Genomic DNA, 17,119 nt, shown 5'->3' with positions numbered 1-17,119 from the left:
GGACGCACAGACCTCCACGTCCTAGCCAACGGTACCCTGACTACTATTAGGTACCAGGATGAAATCCTCAGACCCATTGTCAGATCTTATGCTGGTGCTGTGGGCCCTGGGTTCCTCCTGGTGCAGGACAGTGCCCGGCCTCATGTGGCCAGAGGGTGTAGGCAGTTCCTGGATGAGGAAGGCATTGATGCCATTGACTGGCCCTCACGTTCCCCAGACCTGAATCCAATTGAGAACCTCTGGGATGTTATGAATCGGTGCAAGCCAAGATGTGCATCCGACGCTGCCAAGTACTGCCAAAGACTGTCCAGGAGCTCACTGATGCCCTGATCCAGGTCTGGGAGGAGATCCCCCATGGACACCATTCACCGTCTCACCAGGAGCATGCCCAGATGTTGGTAGGGAGTGCATACTGGCATGTGGGGGCCATACACACTACTTAGTCACATTATGAGTTGCCGTGGTGAAATTCACAAAAGTTGGAACAGCCCGTGGTCTAAATTGTTTACTTTGAGTTTGAATCCAGGCCTCTATCAGTTGTTGATTTTGATTTCTATTGACCTTTGTTGTCATTTTTCTCAACGAATTACACAATGTACAGTAAAGATTTTGATCCTTAATATATTTCTTTCATCGAGAATATGATTTAAGTGTTCCCTTAATGTTTTTGAGCAGTATACTATATACATTATTGTATGCTATACACTCACCTAAAGGATTATTAGGAATACCATACTTATACTGTGTTTGACCCCCTTTCGCCTTCAGAACTGCCTTAATTCTATGTGGCATTGATTCAACAAGGTGCTGAAAGCATTCTTTAGAAATGTTGGCCCATATTGATAGGATAGCGTCTTGCAGTTGATGGAGATTTGTGGGATGCACATCCAGGGCACGAAGCTCCCGTTCCACCACATCCCAAAGATGCTCTATTGGGTTGAGATCTGGTGACTGTGGGGGCCATTTCAGTACAGTGAACTCATTGTCATGTTCAAGAAACCAATTTGAAATTATTCGAGCTTTGTGACATGGTGCATTATCCTGCTGGAAGTAGCCATCAGAGGATGGGTACATGGTGGTCATAAAGGGATGGACATGGTCAGAAACAATGCTCAGGTTGGCCGTGGCATTTAAACGATGCCCAATTGGCACTAAGGGGCCTAAAGTGTGCCAAGAAAACATCCCCCACACCATTACACCACCACCACCAGCCTGCACAGTGGTAACAAGGCATGATGGATCCATGTTCTCATTCTGTTTACGCCAAATTCTGACTCTACCATCTGAATGTTGCCTGGTCTCATCAGACCAGGCAACATTCTTCCAGTCTTCAACTGTCCAATTTTGGTGAGCTTGTGCAAATTGTAGCCTCTTTTTCCTATTTGTAGTGGAGATGAGTGCTACCCGCTGGGGTCTTCTGTTGTTGTAGCCCATCCGCCTCAAGGTTGTGCGTGTTGTGGCTTCACAAATGCTTTGCTGCATACCTCGGTTGTAACGAGTGGTTATTTCAGTCAAAGTTGCTCTTCTATCAGCTTGAATCAGTCGGCCCATTCTCCTCTGACCTCTAGCATCAACAAGGCATTTTCGCCCACAGGACTGCCGCATACTGGATGTTTTTCCCTTTTCACACCATTCTTTGTAAACCCTAGAAATGGTTGTGCGTGAAAATTCCAGTAACTGAGCAGATTGTGAAATACTCAGACTGGCCCGTCTGGCACCAACAACCATGCCACGCTCAAAATTGCTTAAATCACCTTTCTTTCCCATTCTGACATTCAGTTTGGAGTTCAGGAGATTGTCTTGACCAGGACCACACCCCTAAATGCATTGAAGCAACTGCCATGTGATTGGTTGATTAGATAATTGCATTAATGAGAAATTTAACAGGTGTTCCTAATAATCCTTTAGGTGAGTGTATATTATATACTATATCATTTGCTGGAATTGTAAATAAAAGCTACATACTCCCTACACAGATAGTTTTGTCTGTCTACTTTCTCTCCTTTTATCCAATCCCCTTTCTTTTCTTATGTCTCTCACTGAATCAGTTTCCCACTGTCTCCAGTGTGCAGTCTGTCTATAGAGAGCTATTCAAAGCCTGGCACACTCTTAGAGCACAGAAATATGGGACAAAAGGGATGGCGTGGCAAGAGTACTAGTGGGACCCATATACAGATGATATGCGTGAATGTTCCTTTTTTGTTGACTCAAATCATCCCAAGGTGACATTAAATCATCAAATACATAAAGTACATAGTAATTATTTTATTATATGTTAGTGATCAGTTATTATATATTATGAATTATGAATATATTATGAATTAATATTGTATAGGCTTTGGAAAGCATGCAGTGCATCTGTATCCCCCATTATTGTATATTAAGTTGTTTTCACTACAAGATTAATGGACCACTTTGGAGGACTTTGAAAGGAATCTTTGGATCTTAAATCGGGCACTAGTTAGCTTTTAATAAAATGTGAGTCACTGTCCAGGGCTCAACGTTAACATATATATATATCTTTTGGGGCCAGTGGGTTTGAAATTTACTGGCCTCAAAAAAAAAATTGCTTTCCCAACTTCCAAAAGTTGTAATGTATCAATGTTACAACATGTAACCAAATACAATTGTTACTTAACGTGTTTAATCTTTTATGCAATGCATTCTGGATATATAAAACTTTCAAGATATTTTTAGATTTCTTTCATCACATTTCTAATAATAAAAATGATTTAAAAGATAACAGTCAACAAACATTTGACTTTTGAACAAAACCATAACTCATTCATCCCCGGGGGAACAAGGCGAACTTGAGGGCCGTCTTAGTTACAAGGTATGCGGATGTCTTGCAATCACACAATGGGCATCTGCGTTTAAATTCCTGAAGAAGGATTGTCAGCCACCCAGTGGCTGTCATGCAGACCTGGTGCTGTTTGCTACCGGTCAGGGACTGGTCAGGGACTGGTCAGGGACTGCAAAAGTTGAGTGTCTTTGTAAAAAGACACTAATTTGTCTCTAGCCGGAACTTACAACAGCCAACTTTTAAGTTCCATCAAAGTCAAAACGAAATTCTTTTTTGCACTGAGGTAAATCATTTCACTTTCATTTGAGTTTGTAGTTATCTTTCGCTCCCTTCTTCACTTCAGTGACTTGTGTGAGTTTTTAAATGTTTTATTGAAAAACAACACTACGCTGCCACGTGTCTCATCACTGCTCAACTCTTGACTGGTCAACGATGCTCACAAAGAGCTACCAGGTAGTTATTTGTGCATGTGCCAGATAACGAAGCAACTGGAGAATGTAGAGTTTATAATGCAATTCTTTTTTTCAATTTCAAATGAGGAAGAAATATACATGTATATCACTAACTTGATATTAGAAATGAAAACAGCATGACTGCCCAATTGTGAATCCATTTTCCAGGGGCCACTAAATGGTCAAGTGTTAAAGTTATGGCCTCATATTTAGCGGTGTCATTGCAACAATATGTTTGAATCCTGCTTAGAGATTTTGGCCAGCAGTCCAACTGGCCAGCGCTGTCTGAGTTTGAGGGGTTTTACTAATCAAATATGGTTGCTTAGTCATGTTCTAGTGATACCTTGTGATGGCTTGGAAAAACGTGAGTTCAGTCTTGATAGAACCAGGGGAGGATCACACTCTCCAGCCTTCTAAGACTTCACAATGTCACAGTGTGTACAATCCATATTTGGTTTTTGTGCAGTGGTGTATCCCAAGCTATTTCATAGCTGTTCAGAATAGTAATTACAGTGTTAAACAAAGAAAATTGCTACTGAATTTTTCTGAATTAACTCTGCATGTAATGGTACACTCCAGACATGCATGATTTTAATGTTACAATTCCTATAGAAAATATGAACTAATTTATGTTAATTCAATTGACTTCACAAAACATGATTTAAAAAAATATTCTTTAAATGAGAGGGAGGGAGTGGGTGGAATTTCGCAATCACTGGGACTGTATGGTAGGCTATCTATCAACCTCATAACAATCTCTGCTCCTCTTTCCTCCGTGTCTGTGTGTGATTATCTTTATTAAACTACCACACATCACCTATCTGTGATAGAGGACAATAAAGATTCCTCCATGGTTTACGGATGCACATACCCTGAAATGAAAACTGTCAGTCAACACTTTAATCTCTTAATCATAATTTAATTTCAAATTCTATATGTTGGATTACTGAACCAAAAACAAAACCGCACAGATTGCGTCACAACCTAAATACTTCTGGACTGCAATGTAGAGCCCCGCCCCATGCTAGGATGCTATTTTGGTCAGATTTACATTACAGCTCTGGAAAATATTAAGAGACCACTGCACCTTTTTCTTTCCTTTCCAAAAAAGTCAAAAAGGAAGGTTTTGAGTGAGGAACAGAAGGGTTAAAATTAAGAGACCACTGCAAATTGATCGCTTCTGTTCCTCACTCGAAACTTTCCTTTTCAACTTTTCTGGAAAGGAAAAAGGTGCAGTGGTCTCTTCATTTCTTCCGGAGCTGTATGTACAGTAACGGCAAGTTTCACGGACACAGATTAAGTCTAGTCTAGGGCTGATTTCACCGACGCAGTCCAAAAGTCACGTTTAGTACTTATCCTGTAAATGGAATGACTGCCTGAAGTCTGCAAACCATAGACATCACCAGACCCTGGGTATCTTGCCTGGTGATGTTCTGCCAGGCCTGTACTGTAGTTTCAGAAAGGTTTCTGCTTTCAGTCTTTTCTTTAGCAGGTGAAAGTCATGCTTGATTGGATTGACATCTGGTGATTTACTTGGCAACAGTTATTGTATCATTTTAAATAACAAAAAAAGTGTCATTTTCCACATCGTTTTTGTTGTGTGTGTCTGTGTGTGTGTGTGTATATACACCAAATTCAGGTCAAATTTATTTGACAAATATAAAGATGGCAAGCTTAAGGTAATTGAGGTATTGGGGAGCTCATGGTGGGGCTAACCAACTGCCTTCCAAAGTTATGAAGTGTATTTTAAATATCCTGGATAATTTAATTTAAGATATTTTATTGGTATTCTCGAAAGGCTGGTCAGTACAAACTTGAAGTTCATCCAACTTTTGAAATATCCATAGCTATTAAAGCAACTCACCATTGGTTGTTTGTGTCTAGTAAAAAGCTTTTGCATCACCTTGCATCTGGCAACAAGGATTCCTCAAAGCACTATACCCAGTATAAGCTGCACCCACTAACCAAGGAAACATGTTGTGTTTAAAATTCACATTCTTTAATATGTTATGTAATATATTAGCAGCCTGCATCATACTTTGGAGGTGGAACCAAAACTACAAATCCCAATCTTGTACAGTAAATGCTGAAACTAAAGACAGCTATTTCAACTAGTGTGCACAATGGTTTTGCTTTGTCTTGTCAGTTAAAACATTTTATATCTTCCACAGACATTCCCTTCAATCGGAAAATGGAAAGCAAAATGCAGTCCAGCCTGGTAGATACCAACAGTTCCCAGAACTCAAGTGGTGAGCACAGAGGCACTTCTCATGTGTGCCTATATATTTCATTGATATCTCTGTAGAGCTAAATTTATTTTCAGCTCAGCTACTCTCGTAATGCATCAGCTCTGAATGTCAAACAGACGGTGTGTTCTTCCAAAAGTCTGGGTAGAATAGGGAGGTAGATGAAGATGAATGGATGTAGAGGTAGAATAGGGAAGTAGATGAAGATTGAATGGAGGTAGAGGTAGAATAGGGAGGTAGATGAAGATTGAATGGAGGTAGAGGTAGAATAGGGAGGTAGATGAAGATTGAATGGAGGTAGAGGTAGAATAGGGAAGTAGATGAAGATTGAATGGAGGTAGAGGTAGAATAGGGAGGTAGATGAAGATTGAATGGAGGTAGAGGTAGAATAGGGAGGTAGATGAAGATTGAAGGGAGGAAGATGAAGATTGAATGAGACCGTATCGGAAGTGTTGAGCATTTGTGTACAAGCATACAACCACATTACAGTCCAGGTTGTGGTTTGATTCTTTACCCCTCTCTGCAGTAATCTACACTAATTTAGTCCCCTTTGTGGATTGAAAAAGAATGGATTGGTTTAATAAAAAGTACAAAGTGGATACACACCACTAAATACACAAAAGAAATTGTGCAAAGGCACACGGAAATGGGAGATGGGTAGGAAATCGTATCTGGATACGGTTGCCGTCTGTGATTGAGTCACGCTACCTCTCTCCCTCAGGTACTCCAAGCCCCCTGGTGACCGGGTCGTTCCCTGCATCACAGAGTGAGACCACTTCTCTGTTTGCCTGACTGCAAACACTAACAAATTGGACCATTTCATCTTCTGCATGTTGTTTATTTTTATCATAATGTGTAGCATCTGCTGCCACTGATATTTTCTCACTTTTCATTTTGACCTCCTTTTAAGCTCTGTTTGTGGCCCTGTAATATTAGTAGATGACGTGAAGAGATGACTTCAGGCAGGTTAATCCATAATGAATTGAGTGTGGCATTTTCAGTTGTTGTAATGGCATCAAATGAGGAGGGACTAATTGCTGACCCCTACGTTCCCTCAACTGGGCATTTTATGCTCCAGTGCTATTCAACAATAACCTGTTGCAGTTGACAAGCCAGTCATGAATGTCATGAAAAACATATTAAATCGCTCAAATAAAGTTTTATATACATCTTTTACCAAATGCATTAGCCACAAAGTGCTTCACAACAATCATGGCATAAAGCCCCCAAAGACAAGTCAACAGTGGCAGAGACAAAGTCCCTAGGTAGGAATACCCAATCATTCTTAAATGATACAGATAATCTGACAATATGTCAAGTCGGTTTAACATGTCCCTGTGTTTTTAATTGTGTTAAATCCTAACTTATACAAAATGACACATGCCGTCCGTGGCCTATATCTTGCTATGCTCAGGGGAAAGACTGGGCAGGGCCACAATGGATGTGCTCTCTTTTAATGCTACGGGAACCCTTATTCTGGGCCTTGTGTTTCTAGAACCCTACACATGTGGCACCTGTGGCATCCAGTTCCAGTTCTACAACAACCTGCTGGAGCACATGCAGTCTCATGCTGGTGAGTCAACTGCACCTAGTGGAAATATACCAGACTTGTTGTACACCTGGGGCCTCATTTATCATACAAGCGTTGAACGCACACCAGTAGGTTAACACCCGTCTTAGTGCTGAAATACAACCGTTGCTATTTTGGAAACGTTCCCAATGAAGTTATTAGGAAACATCCCAGGAACGCTGGTTGGAATATACACTGTATGATGAAATCGACAGCACAACCAAAAATCTATACTAAACGCCGTTTTGGACTGAAACGCAAGTGCTCGGTGTTCACAAAAACGGTTTGTCGCGCTCAGTTGTTGCTCAACCAGTAAAAATAAAAGCGTAGCTACGTAGAGGGGACAATTCGTGTTGCTTTAGCCACAGAGTTAAACATCGGTATGCAACACTCACCTATAAGCAATCCACAACAGCTCCTTCCAGAAAGGCACTAAAAGGCCTACATAGCAGTTTTGCAGAAATAATACGTTGTTTTACTTTGGCACCAAATTCAGCACAACCGTCTTTTACACATTGCATATCACCTGCACATTGAGTGGAAGCCGTTGCACTTCCCTGTAGTATATATTTTTTCTGGCATCTTGGGTGCCGTCTGCTGCTCTGATCATATGTTAAAACCCGTATGGCAAAGAAACCCCTCTTGTCTTCATCCTGATTGGTGAAAATATATCTTAATTTTTTGCAATTGTTCCATTTGTTGATGAGTGTGTCCTGAACAGTGGGCATCTGTGGCATAGAGAGTCGTGAGTTGGTATAATGATCACCAAGCTAAAAAAAGGTACTGTTGTCGAATACCTGAGAGTGGATATCACTTGGATGTGATCTTTGCTTTGCATTTCTAGAGTAGATCTTAAAATCATCTAAAATTGTCCTTGGAAAACAATCTGCTGATGAGCCAGTCTAAACAAAGAAGGCCCAGCTGTCTCTAAAAATAAGGTCTGCAAAATGCAGCGTGTGCCATATATTCCAACAATGGAACATCAGAAATCTCAGTACTTCTCAGTATTTTATAATATATTTTTTTTTAAATCACACTTGCAAATTACTGTACAATTACTGTATAAATGACTGTAGTTATTGTCCTAAAAAAAGTACTGATGTGGTTCCAATTTACCAGGCTATGAGTGACAAGCTGCTGCTTCCCTTATTCTTCCACTGTGCCAAATGGTCATGGCTCTCAAGCAAACGTTTATATTGATAAATCTCACATGGACGTTATCCCACTCATGGTTTATGCACCGATTTGTGCTTAGGAATTATTTCTCTGAGGCCTCAGTAGTGTTGTAGCACCGTGTGGGAGTTAAGCTTTCAGCCGATCAAGTTGGTCTTAGTAAGGTTGTTATGGTGTGCTACTTTGGATTCTTATAATATTTTCAAATTCACATTTTAGAATAGTTAATTATCTTTATACAACACATTCCTGGTGTTTTGTGCCTTTAGGTTAGTAAAGAGGGAGAGGCAAAGTTTGCATTGAGCATGTTTTCTATTTATTTTTACATTACATTTATAATTCACATTGTGTTATGACCATTGTCAGCCTTGTAGGTATATTGTGTTTACCTTTTCTTTTTTTGTTCATCACTGATTGTTTACTAACCTTTTCCAATTTGTATATATGTGTTAGTTGTGTACTTTGTCTTTACCCAAGGAAGAGTAGCTGCTGCTTTGGCAGTGGCTAATGGGGATCTGAAAAAAATAGAAAAGACTTAAACATGCTGTTAGCCACTATCTAAGCCTTGTCAAAAAAGGTATTTTGTATTATGTTTAGGAAATGTTCTTGTTGAGTGTGTGTTCCTGATTGCCATTGCACCATTAGGCAGAGGACTCTTCTACATTCTGTAAATATTTAACATGTTTATTTGTTTTTAATGGAATAATTTTTTTATTTAATGTTTTTGGTTTTGAATAGTTTAATGAGTATAGATTAAGTCTAGATTAATATTTATTTCCTGCCATCTGTTGGGGAATCTGTTGTTTTTCCTTAGCTAACATGCTAGCAAGTTACTGTAACTTAGTATTTTTATTTTGTCAGCCTAGCTACACCATCTTGTTTAGTTGTTTAGCCTACGGCCCCCTACCCCATAAGTAAGAATTCAGTGGATGGAAAGCTGACAGTAGTGGCCTAATTAATCGTTCAGTCAGAGGAAATCATCCAAAGATTTGTGGACTGTCGTATTTGAGTGTGAACTTAACAACAAACATCTAGTACAAAACAGGAAACCGCTTTGGAGAGATTTCAGTCAGATGGTGGGAATGGTGAGGTGCCTGTGATTCAATGGAAAGTTAACTATGCTGCCTGCCACTAAACATCCTTTTCATCTCCCCCTGGTGATAAACCTTTTTTTCCACTTCAGCTTTGTGGGTCCTACTGGATTGTCACTCCATCTGTTTGAGGCATAAAACAATCAAAAATGTCTACTCTGGCTGAACATTGTGGTACAGTAGTCCATACCCACTCTGTTATGTACAGTAGCTAGCTACACGTTTAAATGTAACTATCCATTCTATTTTTAATGCACTTTGAGATAATGTTTTAATTAAAGTGCTATAGAAACTGAATAAATTATGATTGTCTGTGAGGGGAGTCTATTAAAATCATAGGATTTGTTCCTACAAATTACCAGAAGGCCCCAAAATCACTTGAAGTTCAAAAAAAACTCCAATAAGGATCATATAGGTTTTACCAAATCCTTAAGGTTTTTTTGACTAAGGGACCCTTGGCCTTTAGCTAAAGTATTCACTTCTTTGCTACCATTTTCTAACCATAAACGAACCACATTATCGACCTATTTTGATGTTTGACTGTCCCTTAACAGTTATCCAACCTCCCATCTCGGTTTCCCTCTAGCGGATAATGAGAACCACAGCAAAGGGGAGTCTCCAAAGACATCCCCGGGGCCCGTCTCACAAGAGCAGCTGTGGAGCTCCCCTCAGCCCCCGCATCAGCCCCAGCATCAGCCCCAAACTCAAATAGTTCAAGTCCAGATACAAGCTCAACCCCAGCCTGCACAGAGGAACCACTACACCAACCGTGAGTAACCCACGGCCCATGAATAAACCCATTTGGGCCGCACTGCGTATGAATACACAAACATACAGAGATTTATCAGTTAAAATGTCGGTGCTACTGCTACAGTGCTAAACGTCAGGCATAGGACCGTAGCTCTCATCATTGTGTTATTGTTCCTGGTTACACAGGGCAGTAAGACAGATTATTACAGTAACCTGCATAATGAGATTGGTGTGGATATTTTTTGGTCAAATAGCAACCATGTATCAATCACCATGTCACCAGTATAAGATTGGAATTGTGCCCTGAATAAGTAAGTAGGTTCAAATGTGGTGGTCTGTGAGAATTTAACAGCATGGAGCTCAGAGGCCCTGTCCAAAAAATATGGAGAAGAACATGGGGTAGACTTTGTGTAGGCACGGTAAAATCTATAACATTTTACAGATTAGTACATGTAAATGATTAATGTGAATAGTGTTGTTTATTAAATTAATGTGAATTATTGAGAAAAGAGAAGCAATGATTTTATGCTGAAAGGAAAGCCGATAAACAAAAAGGCATAGCTTACGAATGCCTATATTATGACCAACACTGTTTCTTGTGAAAAGGCCCAGGCATAACTATGATGATAAAAATTCAAACATTTATTTAATCATCATTTTTTGTTTTTGCATGTATTTTGTCTGTTTACAAAGATTATAAAGTTGGCTACAACTAATACAACTAGTTCTGAATTTGGCCTAAACTGGAAAAAAGGTGACCCAGTTCCAAATCTGCAGGTCAAGGTTTGGAAACAAAGGATTTTTTCTAACATAATTTGCACAACCCATCAAACCCGGTTAATCTGTGCAAATCGACGACGCAATCTAGTGGTGCAAATGAGCATTAACAGAAGTAATGACCAACAGTATAATAATATTGTGTTCAGCGATATGCCATGCCATACATATTACTGCTGTGTGATGGAACAACTACATAAAGAAACACTGTACCTCTGTGTATATTAAGAACCATATGTCTGTCTTGTATTTCCTCTCACTGCCACTTCCATTTCCCTCTGTCTACAGAGAACAGCGGGCTGCCGGAGAAGGAGCGGCAGCAGGTGGCTGAGCGTCTCCTCAGGGTGATGTGTGCAGACCTGGGTGCTCTAAACATGCTCAACAGCAAGGACTTCCTGAAGCTGGCCCAGACCCTGGTGGACACGGGCGCCCGCCACGGTGCGTACTCCACCCGCGACGCCCTGGGAAACATGAGCTCGCTAGCCCTGCGCCAGCTTCCTCGTATGTACAATCAGGTCAAGGTCAAGGTGACCTGCGCACTGGGCTCCAACTCCTCGCTGGGCATCGCTGTCACCTGCCACTCCCAGACGGTGGGGCCCGATGCCTGCCTGGTGCTGACAGCCTATCAGGTGGAGGGTTCCAAGCTCAAGCGCTACATTCTTGGTGTCAAGGAGGCCGACCTCAGGGAGGGGCCGGAGCAGGTGCACCAGTGGACACAGAACGTCCTGTCGGAATTTGTTATGTCGGACATCCGCACGGTGTATGTGACTGAGCCGGGGGTATCCGCTGTGGGGATGGGGGGCTCACCGCTGGGCGGAGGAGGGCGTGCGAGGATGTGCCTGCGCTGCGCCGGGTGCTCGCTGGGTGCCGTGGTCCAGGCGGTGCTGGGAAAGCGGAGCCTGCAGGCACGGGGGCTGCATGAGCTGGCCGAGCTGTTGACCGCCTGTCGCGACATCGCTGCTTCCACCAGTCTCTCGTTACGGGACGAGTCCGCCGGCTCCGCGGATGAGGGCACATCTAATCCCTCCGGTCCTCCCGGACCCAGCCCCACTCCTCCGTGCTGGGACCGGACGGCCGAGGCCCTGCTCCAGGTGCACGCCCACTTTGAGCAGATCTGTGAGGCGTACGGGAGGAGCAAGGCTACAGCTCCCACTCTGCAAGGCCTCAACAAACACATGTTGGGGACACTGGCCTATCTGCTGGCACCCCTGCGCCTGGCTGCGTTGGAGCTCAGCAGTCAGAGGAGGCCCACTCTTCAGCAGGTGCTGCCTGTTTACCTGCGCCTCGAGAAACTGTTCACATCCAAGGCCGGGGAGGCGGGGACTGCCAGCAAGCTTTGCCACTACTTCCTGGAAGCCCTCAAGGAGAACTTTAAGGTGGAGAAAGCCCACCAGGTAGCCATGGTCCTAGATCCTCAGCTGAAGCTCCGTCCCGTTCCTGCCTACCAACATGAGGAGATCATCGCCCGGGCCTGCGAGATGGCTACAGACACCCGCGACGGCGGGTACGCCGCTGGTGGGGGGTCTGTAGGCGAGGAGGTGGATGGACCCTCCGCAGCCAAACGGCCCCGCGGTGACGCGTCCGGCGGGGGGGTGAATGCCAGAGTTGTAGCAGCCGTGGCGTCGAGCGAGGCGCCGTCAGACGAAAGCCAGACCCAGGTGAGGCAGGAGGTGTTCCAGTATCTGGCCGAACCACTCCTCCAGGGTAACACCCCGGACCTCATTCACTACTGGAGCACCACAGTGGGCGACCGCTATCCCAGGCTGGCACGGCTGGCACTGTGGCTGCTGGCCGTGCCTGCTGTGGGTGTCCGTAGCGAGTGTGTAAGTGTGTGTGAGCAGAGCCTGGCTATGAAGAGGAGGCAGCAGGTTACAGCTGAGGAAATGAATAAGCTCATCTTCCTGCGCTCTAACATGGCATGAACATGACGGCCCAGTCGCCGATGCTGATCTAATCACAAACTCTCCATCAGTGACTACACAGACTCTAGTCAGATCTCAAGGATGTACTGTAAAAGTAGAGTTGCCCTTAAAACACTTCGAAAGCCTTGATTAGTGAAGGGCAAATCTGGACTGGTTAGATCCTGTTCAAAGAGGCGAGGAATAAGGGGATTTTGTCAAGATGCTGATCTGGTTAGTGCCAAATGCAACAAATAAAAAATAAAATATTATCAGGGATTTACTGGCTTTTAAAATGTCTAGAATAAATATCTAGGATGGTAAGGGTGTTGCATATTGTGCTAGCTTGTAACTGCTGGGCCTTAAAGCGGAAATTCACATTTTTTACGTGGCATTCACTTTTTTGGATCAAGATTATGCGTGAGGCCATTACTTTGTCAAAAGAAGTATCTTAATGGATATGGACAACTTTCAGAAGAAAACTTGATACAACTATTTAGTTTTATTAATCTCTTTCTGTAAATACATGGATTTAGCCTGCTTCGACAATGTTTTAGAACAAGCCCCATTCCCTTTCCCTCCCCCATTCCCTCTCATTCTGCCCCGGACACTCAACTCCCGTCATGTCTTGTGGTACAACATTCCTTCTATTTCCAAACATGTTATTCATAACCCCTGGTTGCTTAGTTATGTTAGTTCTAGCCACTGATCTAATCTATTTCCGGTCAACTTTGCTAAGGCCATCATTGTTCTTCTATTGTATTTAGTAGCCTACTTCGTCCATGTTTCATTGTTGATGACGTCTTTGTCATGATGTAGGATCAGCAGAAAATAAAATGACAAATGTATATGCACTGCATGGACAAGGTATGTGGGCTCTTCTTCAAATGAGTGAAATCAATATATAGGAATATCAATTTAATTCATGATGCTTTCTGAAAGATAGCACAGCAATAATGCACACGTTACTTGTAGGCTTTTCATGTGGTTAAAGTTCACTTTCAGGTTTTCTGGTCATCTTAATAAGATTCTAAATGTCAAGTGTGATAAAACATAGGAATAAAAGTATAACTAGTATAACCCCTATTTGTAAAGTCTTCACTAAAATGTTCTTTTTATTTTTCACTTTTAAAATCTCTTTTTGATTGTAGCCATTTACAACAAAACAGATATGGATTTGTGGGACCTCTGATGTAATAAAACAAAAGGCCGCATGCAAAAATTTGTGAATTTCCCTTTAAAGATTTCTCTCTTTCTCGCTCTCACTGAATCACATCTGACCCGGTCCTGTACATTAGTGCTAAGCGATATGGAAAACAATCTGTGTCACATTAAATTGTTGAGTTGATAAGAGAACATTTCAAACACTAATGTTCACCACAGTTGTTGTATCCATCAATTGTCAGGTTAAAAAACCCATATTTCATTTAAAAAGTCAAACTTCTCTTAAAGACACCTTCTCTTAAAGAAACCGTATTAGCTAAATGCCTGCAATATGTAGTTGGTATGGCTGGTGTTGATAATTTTCTGTTATCATTCTAGCTCTATGTCATAGTCAACTTAAAGCCTTTACATTATGAAATTGCCTTGTTTTCACAATTCTTACATGGCTTGTAATCGTCTGACTAGCTCTTTGAAGGACTAAGTAAGTGTTCTCCAATGGTTGTGTATAGCCTGGCCTTAGAACGGTTCTGGGAAATGGTGTCATTGGACTGAACTGTTTTTTAATGACTACGCTGATTTGGGGTTAGTGTGTTTGAGAACATGTTTGCTTGATTGCCCCTAGCAAGTTGTGTTTTTTCCTAATATGTTACACACTGTGGCCAATTGATTATGTACAACACCTTATTCACGAAAATGGATTGCTCCTAGAGACTGTAAACCTCTGTTTTCTTTCTATATTAAACAGCCTGTAGATTCCATACTCTGGGGAATTCAGGCCCTTTTGGATGGTGGGGGGGTTCAACCCTGTACAAAATGACCTGGCCACTGAGTTGGTCTCCATGAGTTTAGTCCTTGTGTATAGCCATATTGTTTTTAAAGACAGTCTTTCACTACACCAATCTCCATGTGTCTGTATTTGTCATTGTCATCATTATTGTTCTTAATCTTTACTTCTCGTTTGAATATTGTACATCAACAATAGACCCATGTATTTTTTTTTCCCCCCAAAAGCAACTAGTCCAAAGAAACTGTCTGTACTGGTGTGGCTGTTTCATACTTTTAATGCACACTGATTTTTTGGTTTGTATAATTTTTGATTGTAAGATTGCAGACCTGGGTTGAAGTACATGTATATTTTAGTATTTGTTTTTTAAACTAGTTAAAATCAACTACTTCTAATTGTGGTGAAATTATTTCTAAAGAATTGCCTGTGTGAAATACGCTACTTATATATAGATATAGTATTTTTACATTCTGGGTTAATTAAATGAGTGTTTTAGTCACAATTAGAGTTGAATGTTTTTCTAAAGGCATTCTGATATTCAGTGCCCAGTTTAAAAACAAATCTTTATTTATTAACCTACTTCTAATTAGCCTAATTGTATTTGAACCCAGGTCTTGTATGTTTCCTTCGCAGTTTCCCTGCAATTGAATTTTGTCTATCCTGAGTTAAGTGTGAAACTTTATATTGCCTTTAATTAGTGGGAATGTGTATAGCATCCCCAAAAGCTTGACCAATACTATATTGGAAGTTGGTGTCATGCTTTGGGTACGTATTTTAGTAATACACCCATTCAGTATAGATAGTTCCGACATAATTTCCCTCCAAAGCATTGAAATTATTTAATTTTACCTCAATTTCTATGACTGATGGACACCGTAAAGGCTCTGATTTGTCCGACATGATACTTTTAGAACTTTGCAATATGATCAAATACTTAGTGTAGCATAGCTAAAACCACTGACATTTTTTAAAAATTTAGTTTTAAGTGTTTCTTTTTTAGTGCAACTGTTAAGGGATTTTACCTGTAGATCTTACATTAGGATTTCAAGCAGAAAAAATATCCTGAACATACAGTCATTGATGTGGTGTTGTTGCTTAAATGAGAAGTATTATGCATGCTATCAATATTAGAGTATTAGATCTATTCTATCATATAAGCCAGAGTGTCTCTTCTAAGACTGAACAGTTTCAGGGGGTTGAAGTTGCCCCTAGGAACAGACCTATGATCAGCCTAACTCCTCTAACTTTAAACATTAGGGGCCAAGGCACAAAACTGACCTCATATCAGTGTCTATGGGCAACTTTGTGCTTCTCCTTTTAGGGGTGCAGTATGTAAATATATGATAACTGCTGTTATATTCCACTAGAGGGAGCAAGTGTTGCAAAAGTGGGGAGCACCATTGATAACACATACCTCTTTTTATAAACTAGCAATTCAAAGGTTTTGATACACAACTTGAGCTGAATACTGTTAACGAGAAATTAATTCAAATTCAAACTTTAATTTTAATTCTGGCGCTAACTTAGCTTTGCAGAAACAGGTCTCGTTCTTATCTGGGTGGTGTGTTGAAAGAAGATGTTAACTGTATATACAAGAATGCTAACATAAATACTCTTTCCCTCTTATTCAGAATTTTAGACTTAATATTCTTAATTCAAATTGAGCATCAATGTTGTTTATCTTATTTTATGAAGACATGTCATTATTTGTTGTTTTTATACTATGCTAAACTGCAAATAATTATTTCAAGTTCATATTTTGATTCCATAATTTGTCTTTAAATCACGCTTTGGCAGATAGATTTGTGGATTTGAGTTGTCTTATCGGTAGGTCTAATTTATACTTTTGTAGTGACACTATTTTTATATACTGCAGATAATAGAATACAAAGTCTTTTGTTTTTGAATCTCAGAAGTGACAGCGCTGTACAATGTTCTGAAATACTTACTGTAGTATGTGCTGTGTGAATAAACTGGCTGAAATTGACATCAGCCTCTGACTACTCTTATGTGCAGTGTCAGTACATTGAATGTGTCACTGATAAGACTCTTAACATGTAACCCAAGTTTGTTTAATTAACATATGAAGATTATTAGACAGGTGTCTGCTTGTGCATTGGGAGGGCTCCCACATGGAGAGAGACCGAGCGAGGCCTTACAGAGGGCTGAGAAAGACGGAAGGTTCATGGAAAAGAGGGGGCGAAGAGGCCTTTCCGTAAATTCAGAATAAGAGCGAGGGCTCACACACTGAAGGAAACCTAAAGAAGCTGGTTGGTTGGAGGTGCGTGCAAGGGTTCCCCAGGGGCCACTGGTGGGGCAAAAGAGGGAGGGAGGGAGGGAGTGTGTGTGTGGATCTCGGTCTGCTGTGTTTCTTCCTTCCCTTGCACTGAGCCCCTGAGGCAGTGTAGACT

General features: G+C 41.2%; 1 protein-coding gene across 4 annotated transcripts in view; it reads left to right on the top strand.

The window, feature by feature from the left end:
• znf618 (zinc finger protein 618) overlaps positions 1-16,695 on the top strand; it is a 49,679-nt gene extending 32,984 nt beyond the window's left edge. For 2 of the 4 annotated variants that reach the window (XM_010877772.3, XM_010877769.4), the window contains exons 9-13: positions 5,427-5,504; positions 6,223-6,267; positions 6,997-7,074; positions 9,922-10,104; positions 11,151-16,695. In XM_010877772.3, the coding sequence (XP_010876074.2) occupies positions 5,427-5,504; positions 6,223-6,267; positions 6,997-7,074; positions 9,922-10,104; positions 11,151-12,784 (2,018 nt within the window). In that variant the 3' untranslated portion in view covers positions 12,785-16,695. The remainder of the gene's footprint in view (positions 1-5,426; positions 5,505-6,222; positions 6,268-6,996; positions 7,075-9,921; positions 10,105-11,150) is intronic. The other 2 variants (XM_010877773.4, XM_010877774.3) reach the window with 2 other exon arrangements.
• Positions 16,696-17,119: the final 424 nt, after the last annotated feature.

This window comes from Esox lucius, chromosome 14 (assembly GCF_011004845.1).
Source record: "Esox lucius isolate fEsoLuc1 chromosome 14, fEsoLuc1.pri, whole genome shotgun sequence".
NCBI classification, from domain to species: domain Eukaryota; kingdom Metazoa; phylum Chordata; class Actinopteri; order Esociformes; family Esocidae; genus Esox; species Esox lucius.
The sequence above is the reverse complement of the archived record's forward strand: the minus strand, read 5'-3'. Positions and strand labels throughout refer to the sequence as shown.